This window comes from Trypanosoma rangeli (genome assembly GCF_003719475.1).
Source record: "Trypanosoma rangeli strain AM80 chromosome Unknown Tra_15.4_contig_00321, whole genome shotgun sequence".
In the NCBI taxonomy this organism is placed as follows: domain Eukaryota; phylum Euglenozoa; class Kinetoplastea; order Trypanosomatida; family Trypanosomatidae; genus Trypanosoma; species Trypanosoma rangeli.
The window spans coordinates 1-21,418 of NW_021706067.1; the positions used below are offsets into that span (position 1 = coordinate 1).

At 53.7% G+C, this 21,418-nt stretch overlaps 9 protein-coding genes across 9 annotated transcripts, besides 21 other annotated features; 1 reads left to right on the forward strand and 8 right to left on the reverse strand.

Annotated features, from left to right (window-relative positions):
* Window positions 1-72: a microsatellite.
* Window positions 73-98: a microsatellite.
* Window positions 99-110: 12 nt separating this feature from the next.
* Window positions 111-149: a microsatellite.
* Window positions 150-229: 80 nt separating this feature from the next.
* Window positions 230-2,323, reverse strand: TraAM80_07560 (ATP-binding cassette protein subfamily G, member 4; the record flags this gene model as incomplete). The annotated part of the gene is made up of 1 exon (XM_029384346.1): window positions 230-2,323. One exon carries the CDS (start codon window positions 2,321-2,323, stop codon window positions 230-232), a length of 2,094 nt encoding a protein of 697 aa, XP_029235788.1.
* Window positions 2,324-2,404: 81 nt separating this feature from the next.
* Window positions 2,405-2,422: a microsatellite.
* Window positions 2,423-2,871: 449 nt separating this feature from the next.
* Window positions 2,872-3,177, forward strand: TraAM80_07561 (uncharacterized protein; the record flags this gene model as incomplete). Its single annotated transcript, XM_029384347.1, has 1 exon — window positions 2,872-3,177. One exon carries the CDS (start codon window positions 2,872-2,874, stop codon window positions 3,175-3,177), a length of 306 nt encoding a protein of 101 aa, XP_029235789.1.
* A 667-nt stretch (window positions 3,178-3,844) lies between these two features.
* Window positions 3,845-3,878: a microsatellite.
* A 152-nt stretch (window positions 3,879-4,030) lies between these two features.
* Window positions 4,031-4,065: a microsatellite.
* A 119-nt stretch (window positions 4,066-4,184) lies between these two features.
* Window positions 4,185-4,286: a sequence feature (A-rich).
* A 366-nt stretch (window positions 4,287-4,652) lies between these two features.
* Window positions 4,653-5,876, reverse strand: TraAM80_07562 (putative arginine kinase; the record flags this gene model as incomplete). The annotated part of the gene is made up of 1 exon (XM_029384348.1): window positions 4,653-5,876. One exon carries the CDS (start codon window positions 5,874-5,876, stop codon window positions 4,653-4,655), a length of 1,224 nt encoding a protein of 407 aa, XP_029235790.1.
* A 25-nt stretch (window positions 5,877-5,901) lies between these two features.
* Window positions 5,902-5,941: a microsatellite.
* Window positions 5,942-6,240: 299 nt separating this feature from the next.
* Window positions 6,241-6,270: a microsatellite.
* Window positions 6,271-6,395: 125 nt separating this feature from the next.
* Window positions 6,396-9,815, reverse strand: TraAM80_07563 (uncharacterized protein; the record flags this gene model as incomplete). Its single annotated transcript, XM_029384349.1, has 1 exon — window positions 6,396-9,815. The coding sequence occupies one exon, from the start codon at window positions 9,813-9,815 to the stop codon at window positions 6,396-6,398; it is 3,420 nt and encodes a 1,139-aa protein (XP_029235791.1).
* A 352-nt stretch (window positions 9,816-10,167) lies between these two features.
* Window positions 10,168-10,202: a microsatellite.
* Window positions 10,203-10,460: 258 nt separating this feature from the next.
* On the reverse strand, window positions 10,461-12,848 carry TraAM80_07564 (putative protein phosphatase 2A regulatory subunit; the record flags this gene model as incomplete). Its single annotated transcript, XM_029384350.1, has 1 exon — window positions 10,461-12,848. The coding sequence occupies one exon, from the start codon at window positions 12,846-12,848 to the stop codon at window positions 10,461-10,463; it is 2,388 nt and encodes a 795-aa protein (XP_029235792.1).
* Window positions 12,849-12,892: 44 nt separating this feature from the next.
* Window positions 12,893-12,940: a microsatellite.
* Window positions 12,941-13,351: 411 nt separating this feature from the next.
* Window positions 13,352-13,378: a microsatellite.
* Window positions 13,379-13,579: 201 nt separating this feature from the next.
* Window positions 13,580-13,620: a microsatellite.
* Window positions 13,621-13,634: a sequence feature (A-rich).
* Window positions 13,635-13,681: 47 nt separating this feature from the next.
* Window positions 13,682-13,743: a microsatellite.
* Window positions 13,744-13,821: 78 nt separating this feature from the next.
* On the reverse strand, window positions 13,822-14,295 carry TraAM80_07565 (calmodulin; the record flags this gene model as incomplete). Its single annotated transcript, XM_029384351.1, has 1 exon — window positions 13,822-14,295. The coding sequence occupies one exon, from the start codon at window positions 14,293-14,295 to the stop codon at window positions 13,822-13,824; it is 474 nt and encodes a 157-aa protein (XP_029235793.1).
* Window positions 14,296-14,632: 337 nt separating this feature from the next.
* Window positions 14,633-14,669: a sequence feature (A-rich).
* Window positions 14,670-14,694: 25 nt separating this feature from the next.
* Window positions 14,695-14,720: a microsatellite.
* An 82-nt stretch (window positions 14,721-14,802) lies between these two features.
* Window positions 14,803-14,844: a sequence feature (A-rich).
* Window positions 14,845-15,279: 435 nt separating this feature from the next.
* Window positions 15,280-15,314: a sequence feature (A-rich).
* Window positions 15,315-15,468: 154 nt separating this feature from the next.
* Window positions 15,469-15,526: a sequence feature (A-rich).
* Window positions 15,527-15,618: 92 nt separating this feature from the next.
* TraAM80_07566 (uncharacterized protein) lies at window positions 15,619-18,591 on the reverse strand (the record flags this gene model as incomplete). The annotated part of the gene is made up of 1 exon (XM_029384352.1): window positions 15,619-18,591. One exon carries the CDS (start codon window positions 18,589-18,591, stop codon window positions 15,619-15,621), a length of 2,973 nt encoding a protein of 990 aa, XP_029235794.1.
* A 593-nt stretch (window positions 18,592-19,184) lies between these two features.
* TraAM80_07567 (NLI-interacting factor) lies at window positions 19,185-20,207 on the reverse strand (the record flags this gene model as incomplete). The annotated part of the gene is made up of 1 exon (XM_029384353.1): window positions 19,185-20,207. One exon carries the CDS (start codon window positions 20,205-20,207, stop codon window positions 19,185-19,187), a length of 1,023 nt encoding a protein of 340 aa, XP_029235795.1.
* A 260-nt stretch (window positions 20,208-20,467) lies between these two features.
* Window positions 20,468-20,488: a microsatellite.
* A 477-nt stretch (window positions 20,489-20,965) lies between these two features.
* Window positions 20,966-21,418, reverse strand: TraAM80_07568 (40S ribosomal protein S3; the record flags this gene model as incomplete). The annotated part of the gene is made up of 1 exon (XM_029384354.1): window positions 20,966-21,418. A coding segment is annotated over one exon (453 nt), but the record flags the coding sequence as incomplete, so codon positions are not given.

The window sequence follows — 21,418 nt, forward strand, 5'->3', positions numbered from 1 at the left end:
ACACACACACACACACACACACACACACACACACACACACACACACACACGACTACGACACACACACACACATATATATATATATATATATATATATAGTACTAAGTTAGTTTCTTTAATTTTTTTTTTCTTTTCTTTTTTTTCTTTTTGGTTGAAGGCTACAAAACAAGAAGAAAATCCTACTCATGTACTCATTTCTCCCCTCAATGTTGTGGGGACCATGTTGCAACTATTCACCCCTCTTCGATTTGGGCGTAATGATGCTGAAGCCATCCCTCTCCCCAACACCATTCGCGAAATGCAAGGAGTCACCTGCGTTGAAATGTGACACGTCAGTGTAGGCGGCGGATGGCGTTGGAATTTCGTCCATCGGTGTTACATCGGAATCAAGCAGTTCACCGCTGCTACGTGCGGAAGCAATCGCCCGTGGCGACGCCACGCGAAAGTCAAGGTTCTTTACAAAGGCCAGCCTCCCCCGCCGCTTCACGCCCTGAGTGTAAAGCGAGATACTTCCAATTGTGGCCAGACACACTTGGTACACAATCAACGACACCATTGATTGCCACGGGTGCCAGTCCTCAAAACCAAACTGCTCAATAACGGCGTCGCCGTTAGGGTAGACGCAGTGGGGTGTGACGGGGTCACAGATGACATCCAGCCGCCTGAATTCATTTGTAAAGACACCAAGGTACGCATGGCGGGGGAATGAGAGGTAATTCAGCCACGCCCAGTAGGGAATGAGTCGTTTGGTATTAGCGAACAGCCCAGCCACGATGAAAAGTGGGAGGAAAATCACCGGTATAATTGCAAAGGCTGTCGTCGCTGATTCAAAGAAGGTCGCGAACATCAACCCAAACGAGTACCCCAACGTTGCGAGGATCACCAGAAGAAACCAATGCACGAAGAAGGCCCCAGGAGAGCGGTAAAAGTGTATCATAAAGTATGCGACAAGGTCAAATATGGTTGGAAATAACACCTGAAACGGAATCTCAGCGGCATACTTGGCAGCAAAGTACACAAACGCGTTGTAGAAACCATTGGCCTGCTCTTGCAAGAACACAGCTCGCTCGGGGGGATAGGCGGAGATACCATGCATACACGCTCCAAACAAGTTATTCATCAGTGTTATATAAAGTGCTCCCGCACGGTCCTGGACACCTTGCTGATTCAATTTCACATTGAAAAAGAAAAGACCCATAAACACTGCAAAAAAAAGTGTCTGAAATGAGCGGCCCATAAAGGCGCCAGGGTCACGACGAAACATACGAAAAGAGCGTTTCGCAAGCTCAACAAACTGCACTGCATAACTGGATCCCTTCAACTTCAGTTGACTCTCCAAAAACTCGTCTTGATGAGTAATGGGGCCCTGCACCAACATGAGACAATTGTTGTAGTTCGCTGCGGCTGACACAACGTAGTCTTCCCACGCCAGCCACAATTGAGACAATTCCTCCTCAGGAAGCTGCAACACGTTCATAAAATACTCACTGGGGTTGGTACGGGGTGGAACCTGGTAGCCCAAAGTGGAAAAGTAGGCCACAGCGTCTGCTGTGGGGCCGTGGTAGATAACGTGACCCTTTGCGAGAAGCAACAGATCATCGAAAATGTCGAATAATTCGGATGATGGCGAGTGCACCGTTGCAATGACCGTGCGCATATCTTTCTTTGCCAAATCCCGAAGCATTTGACCGACGCGCAGAGCGTTGACCGAGTCCAAGCCAGTGGTTGGCTCGTCCAAAAGCATGACACAGGGATTCGTCGCAAGCTCAGTTCCCACGCTGGTCCGCTTTCGTTCACCACCAGAGACGCCCTTCAAAATACCTGGAATACCCAAGATGGTATGCTGGCACTCGGTGAGGTGAAGCCGTGTGATGACCTCATTCACAATCTTTTCCGACTCCTCCTCGTCCAACCCAAGACGTACACGGCACGCGAATCTAATCGCCTCACGTGGGGTCTCTTTGCCCATGACAATATCGTCCTGCGAGACATACGACACCAGCTTCTTATACCGCGGAGAGTATATTGTGTTGTTGAGGAAGCAACACCCCTCCATCTTTGCCTTCGCGTTGTAGAGCTTGCCTGTGATGGCCCCCATCAGCGTCGTCTTGCCAGCGCCCGATGGCCCCATGATCGCCAATAAACGCCCACCAACGGCGGTGCCGTTCATATTGTGAAGCAGCGTCTTGTACCCAATGTTGCCATCATCATCCTCTACCGGAACGCGGTAGGTCAGATTCTCCCACGAAAAGTTCACAACCTTCCCAAGGGTAAGGGCCAGATCGTGTGGAGTGTGGCTGTTAGTGTCCATTGACTCCGCCATTGTCCCTCTCACTTCCTTTGCTCCTGCCTCTTTTCCTTCACCTTCCTTTCGTTCACTGCACGTAACAGTATTGCCAGTCAGCACACACACACACACACAGAAAAAAAAGGAGGAAATAATAATAATAGAAAAACGCAAACTCCTCGCCGTAAGCCGCTACCTAACACACAAAATGTAAGGAGAAACGGAACCGCCATGTATTTATTTGCCCAGTACCCAAATTGCAGGGAGGGCGCGACCAAGCCGCTCCCTCATCGCCTACACTTCCTTGGGTGCCGACAACGGATGGAAACGCGGAAGGGCGCTTCTGCACTCCTGAAACCGCCTCGAGGAATACGAGTCATTTCCTTCGTTTTTTTTTTTTTTTGAGGCTCATCTGCGACACCGCGAAGACCCCCAGACCCGCGCCCCAAAACGATCCCTCGCCGCCGGGAGGATCCGCGTAACTGAGCGCAGAATCGCCCTCCCCACCAGACGTGAGGTCCCACCAACAAACATTTCCCCCGCGCATAACGCAAACAGTTCCCCCACGCACCCAGCGGCCAGCCATGCACCGCATCCGTCGGACGTTCCCCACTGCACCATCAGAGGTACAAGTACGCACGTTCCTGCAGACGCATCCCCGCCGCCCATGGACGCCTCTCTTGAGCCCCTCAACGCTGCCCGCAGACCAACTCTCTCTCGGCCGGTCTCCGTCTGGCCTCTTCGTGCCCTTCCCCCAGACCGCTACGCAGAAGCATCCGAACGCCTGTGCCGCGTGGGCTGTTGCAAAGGGAGCCAATTCACAGCTTTGCCTTGGCTCCGGCCGTGCAACGCGTTCACCATCCGCCACAGGAAGCGCACTGACCGCGTAATCGCTCAGACATACACCAGTCAAAGAGTAAACGTCAAGTGAAGTCGCCGTTGAGGCAGTTCAGCGGCACAGCTACCTTTTGAAAGCCCTTCAGCGGCGGCTTCCACCTGCCCCACTCCGGAAAGTGTGAGGCGTATTGTGGACAGCGCGCGATGCATGCACCCGCACACAGACGCACTCACCCTTTCAAAACAATACGCCTTGCGAGAAAGCACACTTCTTGATTGGTCCGAAAAAAGCAGACAGTGTTGGGGCATTTGTATTCTTTCAGAGAGAAACACATGCCACACCGAACCATTTTTTTTTCGCAGGCTCCCCAACAAAACTTGCTCTACAACGGGCGCAGAAAAACCATAAATGGGGCTCAAGACATGCAGAAGATTTCCCCATGCCCAAAAGAGCGCTCTACATGTTAGTGTGCCCTCCCACAGAGTCACCCCTGACGAAGCATTGCTGTGCGTGCGCGGGCCTCATTTCCACTGCGTGTGTATGTGACGTGCAACGATGTGAGGGACGCTCCCGGAATCATTTTTCACCCGCATCGGTCTAACGTTTGACATTTCTTTCCTTCTGTGTCCCACTCTGCGTGTGCACGTGCAGCGGAGAGCAACGGGGTTCAAACCTTACACACACTTGAAGCACTGGAGTAGAACCCTTCTTTTTTTTTTTCTGTGTCTGTGTCTTTTTCCTTGTGGGTCTGTGGACGGGAAGCGGGAGAAGGCAGAGAAACAAAGTGAGAGCCATGGCAAAGATGAAATACCAAAACACAAGAAAACACGCATAAAGAAACCAACAGCTTCAATCAAGTGAAGAATCCCTCCCCCCTCCCTCCTCCTCCCACAAACTGCAACGCTAAAAAAAAAAACAGAAATAAAAACAGAAACAAAAAGACACCACATTCCGCCACGCGTTTCCCTCCGTGAAGACCCTCAACCACGACACACAAACGCAGGGAGCAGGGCCAATTGAGGCGAGGTGCATGGCAAACACATGCCGCGACCTCAACCGAAAAAAAAAAAAATCGGAACAAAAAAAAAAAACAAAACAACAACAACAAACTAACGGCACACAAAACAAACAAGCAAGATAAAAAAAAAATAATAATAATAACACACACAGAGATATGTCATGTATACAAAACACCCTACATTCTTTTCTACGAGTTAATGGTGCTCAATTCCTTTCGAACATCATCCATCCCATTACATTTTCTTTCATCCTTCGTCTTTCTTCCTCAGACTCCCCCTCTCTTTCATCAACATGCCATTTCAAACAAAACGCAAAAGACTCTTCCATCCATGTTCTATCATTTTCACTTTTGCCAAAAAAAAAAAACAACAACAACATTAAACCACGTATCACTACTATACATTGTGTGTCATGTCATACTAAACAAAGAGGCAAAAATAGAAGCGCGCAAAATAAACAGTTAAATACTTTCATTCCCAGTTGTTTCCACACACAGCAGCGCAGGATTTACACTGCCTCTTCTTCCGCCCTGATGAGCTCCAGGATACCGTCCTGCATTTCCTTGACCGCCTCGTACTCGGAAAGGCCAAGACGGCGCTTGTTGCTGATGTCGTAGACACCATCAGGGCTGTCCGAGTGCTCACCGGCCGTACCGCGCACCTGCAGGTTGTATTGCGCCGCCACTTCCTCCAACTTCGTGCGGTCTGCACCGAGCTTCGGTAGCTTGATGTGCACGCTGGCACGGATTGTTGTGCCAAGGTTCGTTGGGCAAAACGTCAGGAAACCAAGACGGTCGTCACGCGAAAACTTCACCTTTTCCTCAATGATGTTAACGGCGTCAACGAGACGGCCAAAGACCTCCTTCAGGTTGCCCCCCTTCTGCATGGAAATAATGCGCAGGTGGTCCTCCTCGTTTACCCACACAAGGAATGTCTTATCGTCGTTGTGGTAGATGCCGCGGCCCGTGGGCCAGAACTCACATGCGTGCCCCGCCTGCAGGAAGCGGTCGCCCTCCTTGAACAGGAAGTGATCGTCAATCAGCTTCTGTTGTGTCTCCTTCGTCATGCCAGTCAGGGGGTAGTACGTCCCCTTTAGCTCCCCCGTCATCGTCTCCAGCTGGTCCTTCACACGCGACTCCATCTCCTCGTACTGCTCCTTCTTGAGGCAGGGGTTGAACGGGTAGCCCTCAAGGCTTCGCCCGCACCGCACGCGCGTGGAGATGACGTACTTTTGGTCGGGATCCACGTCGACGAATGTGTCCAGGTCACCAAAGTCCTTCGGGGGCTGCTTGTCGGTAGACTTGAAGCCCTTGTGGTAGTCCTCAATGATGGGGTCGAAGAGGGAAGCAAACACAGTGTAGGACTCGGCATCAGGCGCGTACACACCGACGCCAGAGTCCAGGTTTGCCACACCCGACTGGATGACGTCCATGAGCGTTGCGCCCATCTTCGTCTGTTTTTCCTTCAGCTCGTCAAAAACCTCCTGCGTGAGGTACTTCTTGAGGAGCGAGTGGCAGTCGTCTGCGTTTTGGAGTGTGGTGAACGCCTCATCAAGTTTGCTGGGGGCTTTGGGTATAATGCGGGGGGCTGGTGCCAATATCACTTCCTCGGGGTCCGCGACTTTTTGCTTCTCATCATTCTTAGACGACTTCGCTTGCTTTTTTGATGACGCAGACGCCGAGGTGCCGTTGCTGCTTTTCTTCGACTTGTTGCCTGACAGTGCGCTTCCCATGATTACAGTGGATCTTAAAGCTCTGGTGTGTGTGTATGTGTGTGTGTGTGTGTGTGTGTGCGTGTATGTATGGGTTATGCTCTGGACGGATGTGTGGATGACTTCAAAAGCTGTAGTGTGACAAATACCTCCCAACGAAAAGAAAACAACAGTTGACTCCGAAATGGATCGCTGTAAGCGCAAGAAAGACTTGGATGGAAAGGCAGAGGCATGCAAAAAGAAGAAAAAAAAACGATCAAAACACTACATGTAGCAAAGTAAAAGCGCGGGGCAAATAAGCAAATAACAACACCCAACCATCAACGCGACGCACGCGGGCCCTTCCCCTTACACACTCTCAGCCTGTTCACAAAGGCATTGAGAATGCGTGTGTGTGTGTGTGTGTGTGTGTTTGCCTCTCTTTAGCGTGTCGTCTCTCCCTCCTCCTCCTTCTGAGAGACGCCACGACCCCTCAGCCACCGGATTCCTGATGTTGCAACAAAACAAAATATGCCGTTCCTTTTCTTCTTGTCCTGCCTTTTATGGGCTGCACATTCCTCCCGTTCTCATATCTCCTAAGCCGCTGTGTCGCCCTCCCGCGCGCGCGGGGACGTCAAAGAAAAGGAAGGATGCAAACAGCAATGCACGCCTGCCAGCGGCACACTCGCGTCGCGCGGCAATGCAGTGCGTAGCCGCATCGCCCCGCTCGCGCTGGTGAAATTGTTCAACGGATCGGTTCACCCACCGCATCAGCGCCTCCACCTTCGCAGCGGCGGTGGGGTACATCCGTCTGTCATGTTCAATGCAGAGCGAAAAGGCGGTGAGGGCAACGCGCGTGAAGGCCTCCACGAAGGGAATAAACGCAAGCCCTGTACCGCCGCCAGCGTGCCGCTTCTCCACGTCTTGGGATATTGCAAGCGCAAAGGGCATGAATTGCTGCTGCTGCTCACCCTTTTCGTGCTCGTCCACGGTGAACACCGCACGCCGCAGGGTCTGGAAGAGAGGGGTGAGAAGGGCGTCAACGTAGGCGCGCCGCAGCAGGGCCTCACTGAGAAGGCTCGGGAACACGTCCAAGGCGTGAAACAGTTTATGAAACATGCCGTATGGCACGCCATAAACGGCGTCAGCGCCGGCGTGTCCTCCGGTGTCCGCGGAGAGCAGCATGGCGCGGAGCCACCGCAGATTACGTGCCTCCTCACTCTTCGCGGCAGTAGAAGCTGAAGACTGCGGAGGGACCAGTCGCTGGCTGTATGCGTCGAACAGCTGCCGCAGTGGTTTCTCGTTTCGCACCAGCACGCGAAGGACGTCGTCAGCAGCCAAAAACTCCCCTCCTCCTCCCCTTCCCCCGGCCTCTGCGTTGTTGTGTGGCTCATCCACCGCCAGTTGGAGGTGAATGTTTACACTCTTCACCTGTCGCACGGTGTCCTCGTACACCTCGACAACCTCCGTCTCGCTAAGCTCATCGATCGACACACGCATCAGGCGATCCACGCCGCGGTGAACTCCCTCCTCCTTCTCCCTCCCCTCCTCCGTTTTCCTCGTCTCGCGCCGCCTCTGCCATCGCATCCAGCAATGGAAAGCAAGAATGATGCGGCAGAACTGGCTAAAGTTCACGACGGAAAGAACACTGTACCCATGCTGCCTCACACTTAGCATATGAAATAGCTCCGCAACGCAGCGCCAGTCCTTCCAGCACATGACGCCCGCTGCGATGTTTTCATTGCCGCTCAGGCTAACGGCTGCTGGTGCCATGCAGGCGGAAGAGGCGGCCAGGGACGTTGTCTTCAATGTACCCCCGCCAAAATACTCCGTGTGTGTGAGAAACCTCCAAAATCTCATTAACGAGAGCGAATACGACACACTCAAACGGCCCCGTCTCTGTACAGCTTGCAAGTGGCAGACATCGGTCATGGTGGATGGGGCGATTGTCTTGCTGGCGTAATACGCGTAGACCTCAAAGAGCCGTCGCGTTGCCGCAACCAACGGGCCATCACTTGATGACATCTGCAGGAAGTGAACGCGAGACGGGACGCCAGCATGCTCTGTGAGCGAAGGCGAGGCCACTTCTCTGAGATTGTCTCTCAGGTGAAGACCATAATCGTCCCCACGTGCTTGCTTACGCCGACAAGAAACAGCTTCTGCAGCTCCCATCGCGTGGGTGCAGGATTTCCCATCAATGCAGGTATGCTTGCGTAGCACACCAGCCGCCACCACTACACAGTCCTCTGTGACAAGTGAGGTGATGGTGGTGGACTTGATGTCTACTCGTGCCCCTTCCTCTGCGGCTTCCATCTGGTTGTACGGCACCAACAACGAGACGGTTCCTTGCACTCCACTGCTTACGAGAAATGCGTCACGCGAGACGCCATTGAGGGTGGTTAGGCGACACAACAAAACATGTGTACAGGCCATCAATCCCGCGGGAACGCAGAATGAGTTGGAAAGGTTGTGGAAACCAAAAAAGGTCTCCACCCCGCGTAAGGACACCAGACGTAATGCCCCATACTGACTATCCGCAAATAATACACCTTCTCCATCTGGGGCTAGCGCCAACGTGCTTGGCGTACCCAATGAAGCCCGATGTGGCTCTTTGGCATCAACGTATAACCCCATATTTACGTAGAGTCCACCAGCCACAGTCCACACGCGACATGTGACATGCGTCGCGGGTTTTACCGAAGCCGCTGCAGAAATGTCAGGCTGCGCAATATGTTGATGTGAACCCACCTCTTCTTCATTCTTTGCATCCGTCATTTGCTTCTTTTCTTTCAGTCTCGTAATGAGTCGAATCGCGCCGTTGGGTTTGTCAAGGAACAGAAGTCCCGAGGTGCACCAGACGAGAGAGGCGGCTTCCTGCAGTCGAGAAACACGGCAATCGCCGTCACGATAGCCCGGAACACCGTCAATACCCAAAATGGTGCGCACCATTTTGCTTTGAAAGTTAACTTGTCGCACAGCGTGGTTTCCACGGTCACTGACAAACAAGACATCAGAATGAGAGGTGCCCCGTTGTATGTGCGGTTGCCCTGCCTCCCTAGCCGCATCCGCCGCATGAGCCTCGCCATCCAGACGCCAACAAAGCGCTGCGGGAGAGGCAAAGCGAGCCAAGTGAAACGGTCCGTCAACAAATCCTTCTACACCACCTAGTAATGCCTTTGGCTTTGAGGCAAACACTGACCCTCGTTGTTGAGGTTCTTCTTGGAGTGGATTGACGTTATCTGCGGGCGCAACATCATCACCCCCACCGTTCCGCTTCCAGTACTGATACGGTGTCACCAGGCGTACCGCCAGCGTTGCGGTGTCGACTTCCACCGCCCAAATTGCATGCATCGCCGCGTCAGCCACAAGAAAAGGATAAACCTGATCTGGGCAAGACGACACCATTTGCATCGGCTGCGCGCCACGGCGAACAGTCTCTCTTGCTACCTCCTCGGGCAGTTGAACACAACCACCCGTTTCAGCACCCGTCTCCCCCGCCACTGACACAGGCGCCGCCTGCCCACTCCATGGTGACGGGTGCACGCTGTAGTTCTGCACGCATCCCGATATGATGGCGATGGGAAGGTAACTGACAAGGAACGTTGGAGGACCATCCAGGCACAAACGCACGACATACACCCTTGAACCTCCATCCCGCTGGCACCTCTCCGACCCATAGGCCATAAACAAATGCCTGCCGTCCATCGGAAACGTGAAAAGAACAGGGTCCGGTTGACATTGATGTCGAACCGTCGTTCCCTCCTCAGTAGCGGGTATCTGAAAAAGTGTTTTGCTCATAAACGTCGTCCCTATGTCATGTGGCCGCATGACAATTGAAGTGGCCTCCACCGCGGAGAGGTGAGCGTGGCACGCAACACCACTCTCACTGCTGCTCCGCGGCTTTGTTTTCACGCCGGTTTTGCATCCCGCCGTGTGGAGAGCCATGAGCGTCAACCACGCTCGTTTCTGGAGGCCAGCCATATTGCGGCGTGCATGGCAACCGTGAGTAACGGGGAATATAAGGCGTAGAAGCAGAGGAAGCGAGGGAAACAGGAAGAATAATATACATCGCGCATCTTACACGTAGAGCAGTAAAAACAAAACAAGAAAAACAAAAGGGGTGAGTGGGTGGGCAGCGCAGTCCGTGGCATGCAGCAAAGCGTACCTGGGCGAGGCAGAGGGAGCAGGGGCAGGTGGATGATGAATGAACTGCACCCACAAAGAAAGATGTATATGCGTGCATACGCTGGTCCAAATGCACATTTACAGCGAGTGAAGCGGAACCGTAAGGAAAAGCACAGGTAGAGGAACTACCTTCAAGACAAGGACCGGCCACACACACACACATACACAAACACGCACACACACCGCTCCGCGAGAACGGTGGAGGGCCACCGCCGGGATTTAATACCGAAGCACATATATAGGTACGTAATCGTTTGGACGCGCCCCACCCAGCAGTAGCAACAATGATGGAGCAGTACGTCCAATAAGGGGGGAAAAAAAAAAACGAAATACCTTTCATAATACGTATCTTCTTTTGCCCTATTTTTCTTTTTCATTTTCTTCACTGCACTATATTCCCCACACCCACGTTTTCCTTTGTTAGTGCAATGCCGCATGTGTCTAAAAAGAGTTGCCATCGCCAGCCAACCTGCTGACGTCGAGCTCCGCTGCAACACGCGAAACACCCACGTCACTGTCGCGCTGCAGGCGGTCGGCACACTGGCGGATGACGTTGTGATGGATGCCGCACACCGCGTACCAGTCCCAGTGCGCCAACAGCGACTTCGCAACTGCCAGGCGCACGTTCGAGACGGCGTCTTCAGAGAAGAATCGCACCAGACGCATCCACTGCTGTATAAGCTCCTGGCGGCGCAGATCCATTGGCGAGAGGCCACTCACCACGGGAAGAATGCCCGAAAGTGACTGAATCGCCACAACTCTCCAGACGTACGGCGTGCGGGCCTTGAAGGCAAATTCCCACTGAAAAAGATCGAATGCCATGAGAGCGGCCCACTCAGGGCCGTAAGAAGTTGCCACTGCCGTCAGCGTCGCAATCGCGCTCTCCCGCACGGCACAAACTGGGTCCCGAAGCAGCGAGCGAATAAGGTACAGAAGCGGAATGAAGCCTTCTTCTGTAAGGGTGACAGAAAAGTAGCGGATAGCAACGACCAGCGCCTCACGCATGCGCCAGTTTTTCGAATCGCGAACGATGTGTAGCTGATCAATGAGTCCTGAAATAACGAGTGTGGCACGCCGTCGTTGTTCCTCGTCGACTGGCCCCGTCAACAACGGTGGAGGAACATCAGCGTCTGCGCGAGCAGAAGGGGAGCAGTTCATGGCGCTCCCACTGCGTCTGCCCTGGTGACTGTTACACGCCACCGAAAATTCCTCCTCCCCTGCGACCTTCCGCTCACCATCGCTTCCAGCGGGGTTCAGGTATTTGCTGAGGTTTGCAGCGACACTTTTCAGGCTCCGCATTACACTTTGCCCAACGATGTAATTTTCGTCGGTTAAGAGGGCAAAAAGGGCCTGCAGCTGCTCCGCTGTGTACTCCTCAACAATGCTGGGGGAGAGGAACACATAAAAAAAATTTGCGACGCTTGTCCGCACAATGACTTCCCTGTCCTGTGCAAGAGAGGCTGCTACCACACACATTTTGCTTAGCAACTCTGGCGAATTCAGACGAAAGAATACACCAAGCTGTTCCACGGCGGCGGCACGGATCTCCTTCGTCTCGTCCCTGCAGAGGGCAACAAAGACGTCTAAAAGTGCATCCGGATGAAGACAGCAGCAGCTGGAAAAGCGTCCGAGGTGAAATGCGGCGGTGTACCGCACACGCCAACTGGTGTCTTTGGTTGCCTCAATAAACAGCGACAGAAGGTGCCTCGTCGTTGCCTCCTTTCCTATGCATTCCGCGAGAGTCACAAGTTCAGCGACGTGCAAGTGACGAACCACGTCGCTCTTCTCTTCTGTCATGCAATCATGCACTAAGGGAAGTAGCATTTCGACAATATTCACACCGTGTGCCTTCGCCACAGCCACCCACTGATGCAGCGAGCGTACCACCATCTCCTGCACAAACTGACACCTGTCACTTGCGAGGTCAATAAAACAGTTAAACCACTGCATCACTTTCATACCACTCTTCTCTACAAGCGTCGGTCGGGCAGCAAAGACGCCTAGCAAAGATGCGGCCACGGCCCTTGGGGAGCTCCAGTAGGACACTAACATGGACATTAGGAGGGGTAGCAGCAGGTTCGCAGCGATGTCATCATTCACGTAACACCCAATCTCCCGCAGCGACGCCGCAACCGCACGCAAAGCGATGTGATCAGCAGCGCAGCATAAATTCATGATAAGTCCTAAAAAGTACACAAATGTATCTTCGCTCAGTGCCGGAACGAGTTTCACAACATCCGGTAATACACGGGCAATCGCGCAGACAGTATCTTCGTAGTTTGAAGCCAGCAATAAGACAGGAAGAAGCTCCTCTACAAGCTTCTGCATGCTCATCTGTCTTGCGAGGTGCAACACATCTGCAACAAAGTTGCGACGGCCCTCCACTGTGCCCAGAGCGTAGCTGTACTCCATCGGAGGCGCATCCCGGTCTGTGCTTAAGGTGACGCTTGGCGTGGCTGAGGTGACGTGCAGCACGCCACCGCCACTTGCTGCACGAGGGCTAAGGGAAAAGGCGGGGTTTAGCGAGCGCCGCGGGTTCACCGCGACGGGGGACTGACTGCTTGGAGTCGTTGGACTTTGCTCCGCGGTGTCCGAGCCGAGCTCCGTGCTCTCTCGCATCCGTTGCGCCAACAACAGGGCGTCGATAGCAGGAATTTGTGACATGCTTGGAGAGTCACCAGCTCCCGCCTCGTCGGCCACAGACGGCTGCGGGGAGGATTCGAGCGACGCCGTCACACGCGCCGCAGCGGAGGAACCCGACACGGAGGGCGACGTGGGGCCACCCTCTCGTGGTGGAAGCGCCTCTCCCGTCGGCCCCGACACCTCCATGGCGTGAAGCGGGTTACGGGTACTGGAATAAATATGACGAGTCCCAACAACAACAAAAAACAAAACAAAACCAACCACGAAAACTACAGCAAAGTTGGTGTGAGCCGGCCGATGACGATACAGGGAGGGACGTATCCCCCGTTGGCCGCCACTTCTCCACTTCTTCGCCTCCTTCTCGCCACTCTTTCAACCGGCGTTTTTTTTTTCTTTTCTTTATTGCCTACAATGGGTCTCAGCGTGAGGAGGAGGTTCCTGTGCGCCGTTGCAGGACGGGCTTACTAACGGGGGTAGCTGTGACAACACGTCAGCAGAAGGCAGCAGGGAAGTCCACGCAACAATCTATGGCCCCCAGCCACAAGAAAGCAAAAAAAAAAACATATATACATCACCAAGAAAGAGCAGGAAATCATGCACGCACACCTGTCAATCACAGGGGGAACGTGCATCTAGACGTAGGGTTGTATGGGGCACATACCTACAGACGGACGTGCCTGTCTGCCTGGATATATATATATATATATATATATATACGGAGAGAGGGACAAATGCAACTGGAGTCTTTCATAGGCTCGTGACGATATGCATCTTTGGTCTTTCACTCCTCTCTTTTCCACACACCTCCTCCTTTTTCCTCTTCTAAAGCTACATACATACACTTAAAGCCCCCGCCCACGAGGTTCATGGAAGATGGCGGATAACTACGTAGATGCGCCTCTACTTGTGCTCATGCAACACACACAACAACAAGAAAACAAACACACACACACACACAAAGAAAAAAAAAAAACGTCCCGCACACTGCTGGATGCCAAAACCGCGGTATTGAGATTTCGCTTTGTTTCGTTTTTTTTTTTGCTTTCTTTCGTGTGTGTCTCTTTCCTTACTTCCTCGCTTTTGTTTTCATGCTCCGTCCTGCATTCTCGTTCACTCCGCATCTCCCCCAAATGCATCGTCGTGCCTTGCGCGGCTGCGCTCAGCTGGCGTTGGCAAGCTGCTTCTGCAGTTCCGCGATGTCGGGTGTCACGGATGGCACCGGTGTGCAAAGAAATCGCACAAGGTCGTCAATTTCGACGCGGCCCTCTTCATCAGTCTTCACTTCCGCTAGAAGCTGCTTCACCTCGTGCTCTGGCATCTTCTCCCCGAGCGACGTGAGGAGCGTGATGAGCTCCGAGAGCTTCAGGTAGCCCGAGTCCGTGGCGTCAAAGGCACGCAGCGCCGTTCGCAGGTCATCCTCGGAGGGCCCAGTGTACGGCTTCTGCATGAGAGCGACGAAGCTCTCGTACGGCACCGGGTCGGGGACGCCCTGCAGCAGCTCGTTGAACTCCGCCTCCGTGTAGCGGCGCCCAAGACTGCGGATGATGTGCTTGGCGTCGGTCTGACTCACGCTACCAGTCTTGCGCTCGTCGAACAGGTTCCAGGTGTCCGTCCACTCCTTTGGCACCGCCATTGCTTCTCGCGGGTTACGCCTGGGTCGCTGAATCCACCTTGAGCCGCCACGCCCAATGTCTCGTTAAACACGACTGTTAGTATTCTAGTGAAGGCGTGATAGAACGTGTGTGCCCACCGCCAACTCCTGCGGCCGTAGAGGGTGGGAAAAAAACAACAACAACAACGGAAAAATAGAGGGTTCGGAGTTAAACAACATCATCAGCAACAGAAAGTACGGAGAGAGAAAGAGAGAGATGCACGTGCCTGCACAGACACCGATGCATGCCTCACACACCAGCCAATGGGCCGTTCACCGTGGCAGGGCATCCACCGCCTCGATGTATGATAACACGGAGAAACACAAACATAAAAAGAAACAGACATACACATAAATGTACGGTTACAATTTGGATCTATCATATATATATATATATATATATATATTCTTCGTATTTTTGTTCTGCCCTGAAGACTGCAGTTTCTTCTAACAATACAAACAATGCACGCAGAGACTCAGAGGGAGAGGCACACAAGAATAAAAACAAACCAACAAAAAAAAAAAAAAAAAGAGACTCTGATGGGGGCTGACTTGCATGCACCCACAAGGACCACCTCCTTTTCCTTTTTTACCGTCCCTCTCTTTCTCTTTCACTAGCTGTGCGTGTGTGTAATGGTGTTCGCTTTTACCGTTCGTTTTGTGCTCTGTTGTAAACGGGTGGGTGCTTGACGTCGTTCACATCAACGTGCCCCCCCACGCACCGCTTCTTCTCTGCCCCGTCGCGCCACAGACTGAGACAGAGAGCAGGACTTCTCACGGGCAGCAGCGGCCCACTGACGAGCCCGTGCCCTCCATTTCCCAGCAGGGGCTCGTACTCTCATGGAGGTCGCAGAAACCCATCCACCCACCAAAGCAAAAAAAAAAAACAAGCGGTACAGCTACTGCAAGACACACCACACATACACATGCGGCTGAAAACTCATCACAAAGAAGCAGCGGCCGCCAAAACAAGTAACCAACCAACCAAAGAAACAAACAAAACAGGTGGGATTGTGGATTTGTGAAGGGTGAAGAGGGATAGAGGAGACACAAATCGTGGGATGCATAGCAACCCAGAAACTCCTTCCTTTTTGACCAATAACGAGGAAAAAAAAAGGTTTTCTATCCCGGCATTGTCGTTGCGTCTAAATCTAGAAAAAAAAAAAAAAACAAGCAAACAAACAAACAAAAGAAACAACAACAGCCAAACCAATCCGATGGAAGCGGAATAGATAAATATATAACAGTAATATTTCAATGCAGGGACTCATCCACAACACCCGCAAGTGAGTGGGGAAACCGTGCTCACTTTTTCATAGGGGTGTTGGCTCGTGAAGACGCCGACGTTGGTTTACTTCTGGAGGAGCTGCACGTGGCTGGGACAACACGTGGCTGGCGCTGCAAGAACTCATTCACCGACGGCACCGATCGAACGCCTCGTCGACACGCAACTAGCGCCGTCCGCTTCACTGGAACGGGGCTGACACTACTCGCAGGGTGGGTACTCTTCTTTGCGGCGTGCACCTTCGTACGTACAGGTGTTATCTGTGCAGAGGAACTCACGACGATGGAGCGCGGCGGCGGCGACAGGGCATCGGCTGCGTATTTTTGTTCATGTTGCTTTTCCACGTGCACGTGATGAGAGTGAGCCTTGTGGTGGGTGATTGAGTGTGCCACGCACGGTGTTCGATGCGGTGTCAAGAATCCAGTAACGTCCCTTCGAGTGGGTGGCGGAGAGCAGCCACAGCGACCGCGCGCGTGTGCGTCGTCGCGAAACTGCCGCACAATATCCTCAATATCGGTGCCGTGCAGAACCAATCGCCTGACCACACGGGTGCCGTTGCTGTGAGGATGACCCTCGTCAGTTTCCACCGTCTCATTCCACTGGCACAGCAATCCCTCCAGCTGCTCGTAAATCTTTGGCAGTTCCCGTGCAAATTGACGGCGTGCGTTTTCCTCAAACAACAGCTGTTTTGCCATGTTGATCTTTTTGCTAAGCAGGCGATCCCGGCTGCCCTCCTGAATGGCGCACTGCTGCGCGATAATTTCAGACCGCCGCTGAAGCAGCGGCTCCACCTCGTCAAGTATCTGTAAACGACGGCGCAGAAGATTGGCCTCGGCGCTGGCCCGATTGACAACGTGTCGCACCTCCGCAATACGTTCACAGAGAATGTCATTACAGTCTCGGGGCGTAAATGCGGCCAAAAACTGTTGCCATAGCCCTTTCCCACTACTTGCCTCGTCGGCACGGGGTGGGTGAGGCCAAGCTCGCTTGTCCGCCGCCCCCACCCCCACCACCACCACCTCGGCGTTTTCCTGCAGCCACTGCGAGTAGTCAGGTGCCACGTAGTACGCCGTATCGCGGGTTTTTTCAAAGTAGCAGCGATAAAGCTCTGTAAGTTGTGAGGTAACATCCTGGGCGCACTGAATATGACCCTGAAGCAAACGACGTTGCAGTTCTTCCCGCACTGCAACAATGTAGGCAAGAATGGGCGCGTAGGAGCGGGTGGTGAACAGTTTAACCAGCGGCGCTGGAAGCTGATTTGTGATGCCACCGGCAGCATTTCCTGCCGTGGCAGCGGCGCTCATGCGATTACCCTCTGAGATATTAGCCAGACAATTCGAACACTCCGGCGGCCGTGCGATGGGCGTCGTTCGAAGTACGGGAAACGTGGCGCCACTGCTGTTATTGTTGTTGGTGCTGCTATTGCCACTGTGGCGCTCCTCCTCCCCCTCGCCGCCGCCGTTGCTGTTGCTACCGACGATGCCATGCGCAGGCTCTGTCAGGTGTTTAAACGTCTCATCCACAGCTTCCTCTCGGTCTTCATACTCGCGGCGCATTTGCATGATGCGGTAGTGGAATTCCTGTCTCGACGGGACACTTCGCACGACACCGTCGCTGTCCTCCGCCGCCGCCTCCCTCGTGGATAGCATCCCGCTAGCGACGCCACCTACGCCGTCCTCAAACAATTGCCACACCTCCTCAACGCACTGCAGCTCCTTCTCCGCCTGGGCGGCCATATGCTCGTTCTGTGCGACAATTTCATCGTAGATTTCTTGAGTTTCCGCATCGATGCGGGCCAACGACAAGTCTTGGCGCCTGCCAAACCGAGTCACATCCCCCAAATCCACCTCAAAGATTGTTTCACGTCCTGAGAACTCCTCCTGTGACTCCGCGCCGGGTGCCTCATCCTTGCTGTGCCCGCACGGCCGTGGGCCTTCACGTTCTACACGCAGCCGCTCAGGCAAGAAATCTGAGAGGAGGTCTAACTCGTCCTTCGTGACGGAGTGACAACTTCGGCAGGCAGTGGTACGACCCCAGGATGAGCCTTGGGCCACGATTCCTCCCTCACGGGTATTGCTGCAGCAGCTGCCACATCCAGTTGTTGACACCGCCGCTGTTGGTTGCTGCCCTTTGCGTGACTGTTTATGCATTTCTCCAGAAAGAAGTTTTTCGGCGTATTTTCCACGCATCCATGCCTGCTCCTGCGGCGAAAGACGTAGCAGGGCACGCTGCTTGTACAGCAAACACAACTGCTGAAGTCGTGTGTCAGCAAGCGCATTCATACGCTCCACCTCGCTCTCCAGGTTGCGATGCAGCTGCTGATGCGTCATGCTTCGCGTCAGCTGCCGAAACGCAGCCCATGCCGCGTCTTGTGCGGAAACGCCGTCAGGTGTTGGGATCGATGGGCTTCGGCTCTCGTGGTCAGGGTGTACATATGGAACGTCGTCGCGGGCGCGGGACGGGATAGAGGCGCTGCGGGAGCAGAAGCCCTCCTCCCCTTTCACCGACAACGCCGCCACAACGGAAACGAATGACGGCAGTCTCACGGAGCTGTCACGCTCCCTCGCCTCGCCGTCCCCAAGTGGATCCCCGCTGTTGTCCCAACCAATCGCCTTGGGAATCGTACCGTAGTGTCTATCTGTTTGTTCCTCGCCGACTGTGCTGTTCATGGTCCTCTGCGACAGCACCACCTCCACTAACTGCGCCAACTCCTTCGACCGAGGAAGTTCCTTCAAGCGCAACGAGGCAAAAAACATCTCACGAAAGAGCCGATCATTTCCTGCGGCAATGGCTACTTCCTCCGACTCCTGCATACGAACGTAGTCGTCAAGAAAAGGGCGGAGTCGCCCCTCAACAAAGCCGTTCCACTTATTCTGCCGGTCAACCTCCGCGAGACCAACGCGCGTCCATGCCGCCGTGACGCGCTCCTCTGCATGGTTGATGGCTTCCAGCAGCTCAATCGTCGCGACGGAGGGCCGCCCTCCACCACGCATTCCACTGCGGGAGGAAACAAACGACATCGACGACGCGCACGTTTCCCTCGACAACATTTCAATGCAACAGGGATGCCACGCCTCCACAGCCCTCTGTTTTTTTTTTGTTCGCTTACTTTGCTGCGTCTTCGTCCCCTTCTTCAGTCTCTTGCCCTTGTCGCCCGTGTAAAACACACCACAGACAGAAACGCAAAGATGAAAAAAAAAATGGTGGTGGGGGGGCATAGCGTGACAAGACAAGGTGGTGGTAGTACTAGTGGTAGTGAACGCAAGCAATGACAGGGAGTCAAATGCAGATCCCCCTCCCTCCCACATACAAAAAGAAATTATGTAGAGAAGCATGACAATAAGTGGTGCACATCATACGGCACGAAGCGAAGCACGCCTCGTCGCACTTCCCTGACTACAATGTGCCCCGTTACATGTTCACTGGTAAAACAAAATTAGGTGATCCATGTAAAACAAACAATGCTCCTTAACATATTCTTCTCCTTCCCTTCACAGTCCCTCCAGGCACCGTCAAAATTCTGTTGTGCTGTTGCTGTTTGCCTCTTTACAGCCTGACATCAGCTTCCATGTGTGTGCGTGCCTTATTACAGTTTTGAACGATCCCGCCGCATTTGCTGGCTTCGCATGGCGGTATTCGCTTCCTCCAGAAAACATTGATTCATGTAATGCGCCTTCAGCGGCGGGATGGGCGTGTCACGGCGTGACGGCAGCACCGACCCCAGGACGCGTTGACGTGTGACGGAGAGCGGGTTCATCGTCTCATGGAAGTCGTCGCAGCGCACGTATTCGTCGTCGCGCCAGTGATCGAGCTCACGCGGGATATTCTCGGCCTGGGCCACCCGCCGCAGAAGGGGAAGAAGCTGCAGCAGCGCCTGATCCTTTTCCAAGCGGGCAACCTCCGCCTTGCCACGACTAATGGCCTCTAACAAGGACGCGTCGTCCTTGTGGGCACCGTCCTCATTCATGAGAGACACTCCCTGGCCGTACTCCATCAATGCCCGGTCGTCGGGAAGGAACACCGGCACCTTCACGGCATTTCGCGGATGCAGCGGAAAACTACGTACATTGTCATCGAGCACGATGACGCGATGCATGGGGCGACCCAGCATGGGAAGGTATTTCATGTAGTTTTCCCCCTCCAGCGTTTGCGTGCGGGATAGGGCATAGAAGTTGACATTGTCCGTCGACGGAGCCCCACTAGCAGCAAGTTTCATCTCGTTCACGTTGCAAAGGGAACGTGGCAGTTGCAGCACCTGCACCTCAATGGCGTCCACCATGGCGGAGCAATACGACGCCGTGCCCGCGGTCCAAAAGACGACTTCATACAACTCCTTCACCTCCTTAAGGAACTCGCGCAGGTGTGGACGGAGGAACAGAAAAAAGGCCACCGTGTCCTCCGTTTCCAATTGCATGCCGTACGTGTGCAGAATGGTTTCGTCAATGTCCAGCACAAGCGTCGGTTTCCCCACGTCCTGCGGCAGCTGCGGTGGAAGCGGGACAGGCCACAAGGGTGAAAACTCCTGTCGCAGACCAAACGCCACAAGACTCTGCAGTTTCCGCCCCACAAACAACGCTCGGGCGCGTGTGAAGAGTGTGGCGAACGCCATTGTTTGAGTATACTATTCCGTTTCCTCCTCTTCCTCGCCCTCAAACGACTTCTCTGCCTCCTTCTGCCAGTGCGCAGATGTGTAACGTCGTGGCTGGTACGGAGAACAGAGGTACACCACACTATTAAAAAAAAAAAGAAGATTGATTGATGGATAGATGCATAAAGAAAGAGAATTAATGGGAGGAACGATGCAGTCCACAGTCTCCAATGAACGTCCACATAAATGCAGAGGCACGTAAGTACGACACGAAGGTGTCTACACACACACACACACACACAACCGCTGCTGTTGCCTGGACGGGGATGCAGGGCAGCACTCCTCCCCCTCCTCCCCTCCCTTATGAAACCCTTGCGCCTGAGAGAAAGAAGAAATGTGGAGACGACTATGCTACAAAGGGGAGGCAAGAATATGAAGAAGAGCAAGCAGAATTGCATGCATCTCGCAAGGGGAGACATATTGCAAGTAATGCATGGGAGTCTCCGCTGCTCCTGTGCGCGCGATCATAGACGCACGCAGAGGCAGAAACAGCAGGACCTGCGCGGTGACAACAGTAGAGAAAAAGAAGACAACATTTGACTACAGAAAAAAAAAAGAAGAAAATAAGTCCCAAGAGCAAAGATGACTCCACAAAACACATGTGAAGTAACGAAGCATGAGAGGGGGAAAAAAAGAAGGCGAAGAACAAGCACCGAAACATACACATGCATACGTATTGGTACAACATCTACGCCTCCCGTGGTCCGTGGGCACCGTTATTAGGCGACGGCCTCCTTGGGCTCAATGACGGTGATCACGTCAGGGAGAATCTCATCCTCGCCCTTCATGCTCGTGGGAAGCATGATCTTCACCTTGACGCCAATGGTGCCGGCACGCAGGTGGCAGTGGCGCGTTGCGGCGTCCACGAAGTTTTTGTGGGTCGTACCAGACTTGATCATGTAGCCGTCGCGGAAGGTCATGCTCTTGGCACGCTGTCCCTTGATCTTGCCCCCCACCGTCACCTCACATCCCTTCGCACCACACTCCATCACATGGCGGACGATGCCCATGGCGGCACGGCGCACCTGCAGGTTACTCAAGAGCTTAAAGCGGAGTGACTCGGCCTGCGCCATGGCGGAGAGGCCACGCACCTCCACGCGCTCGGCGTACAGCTGCAGTTTACCCTCCTTGTAGTGAAACCGCTGCTGCAGGCACGCCGTGAGCTCGCGAAT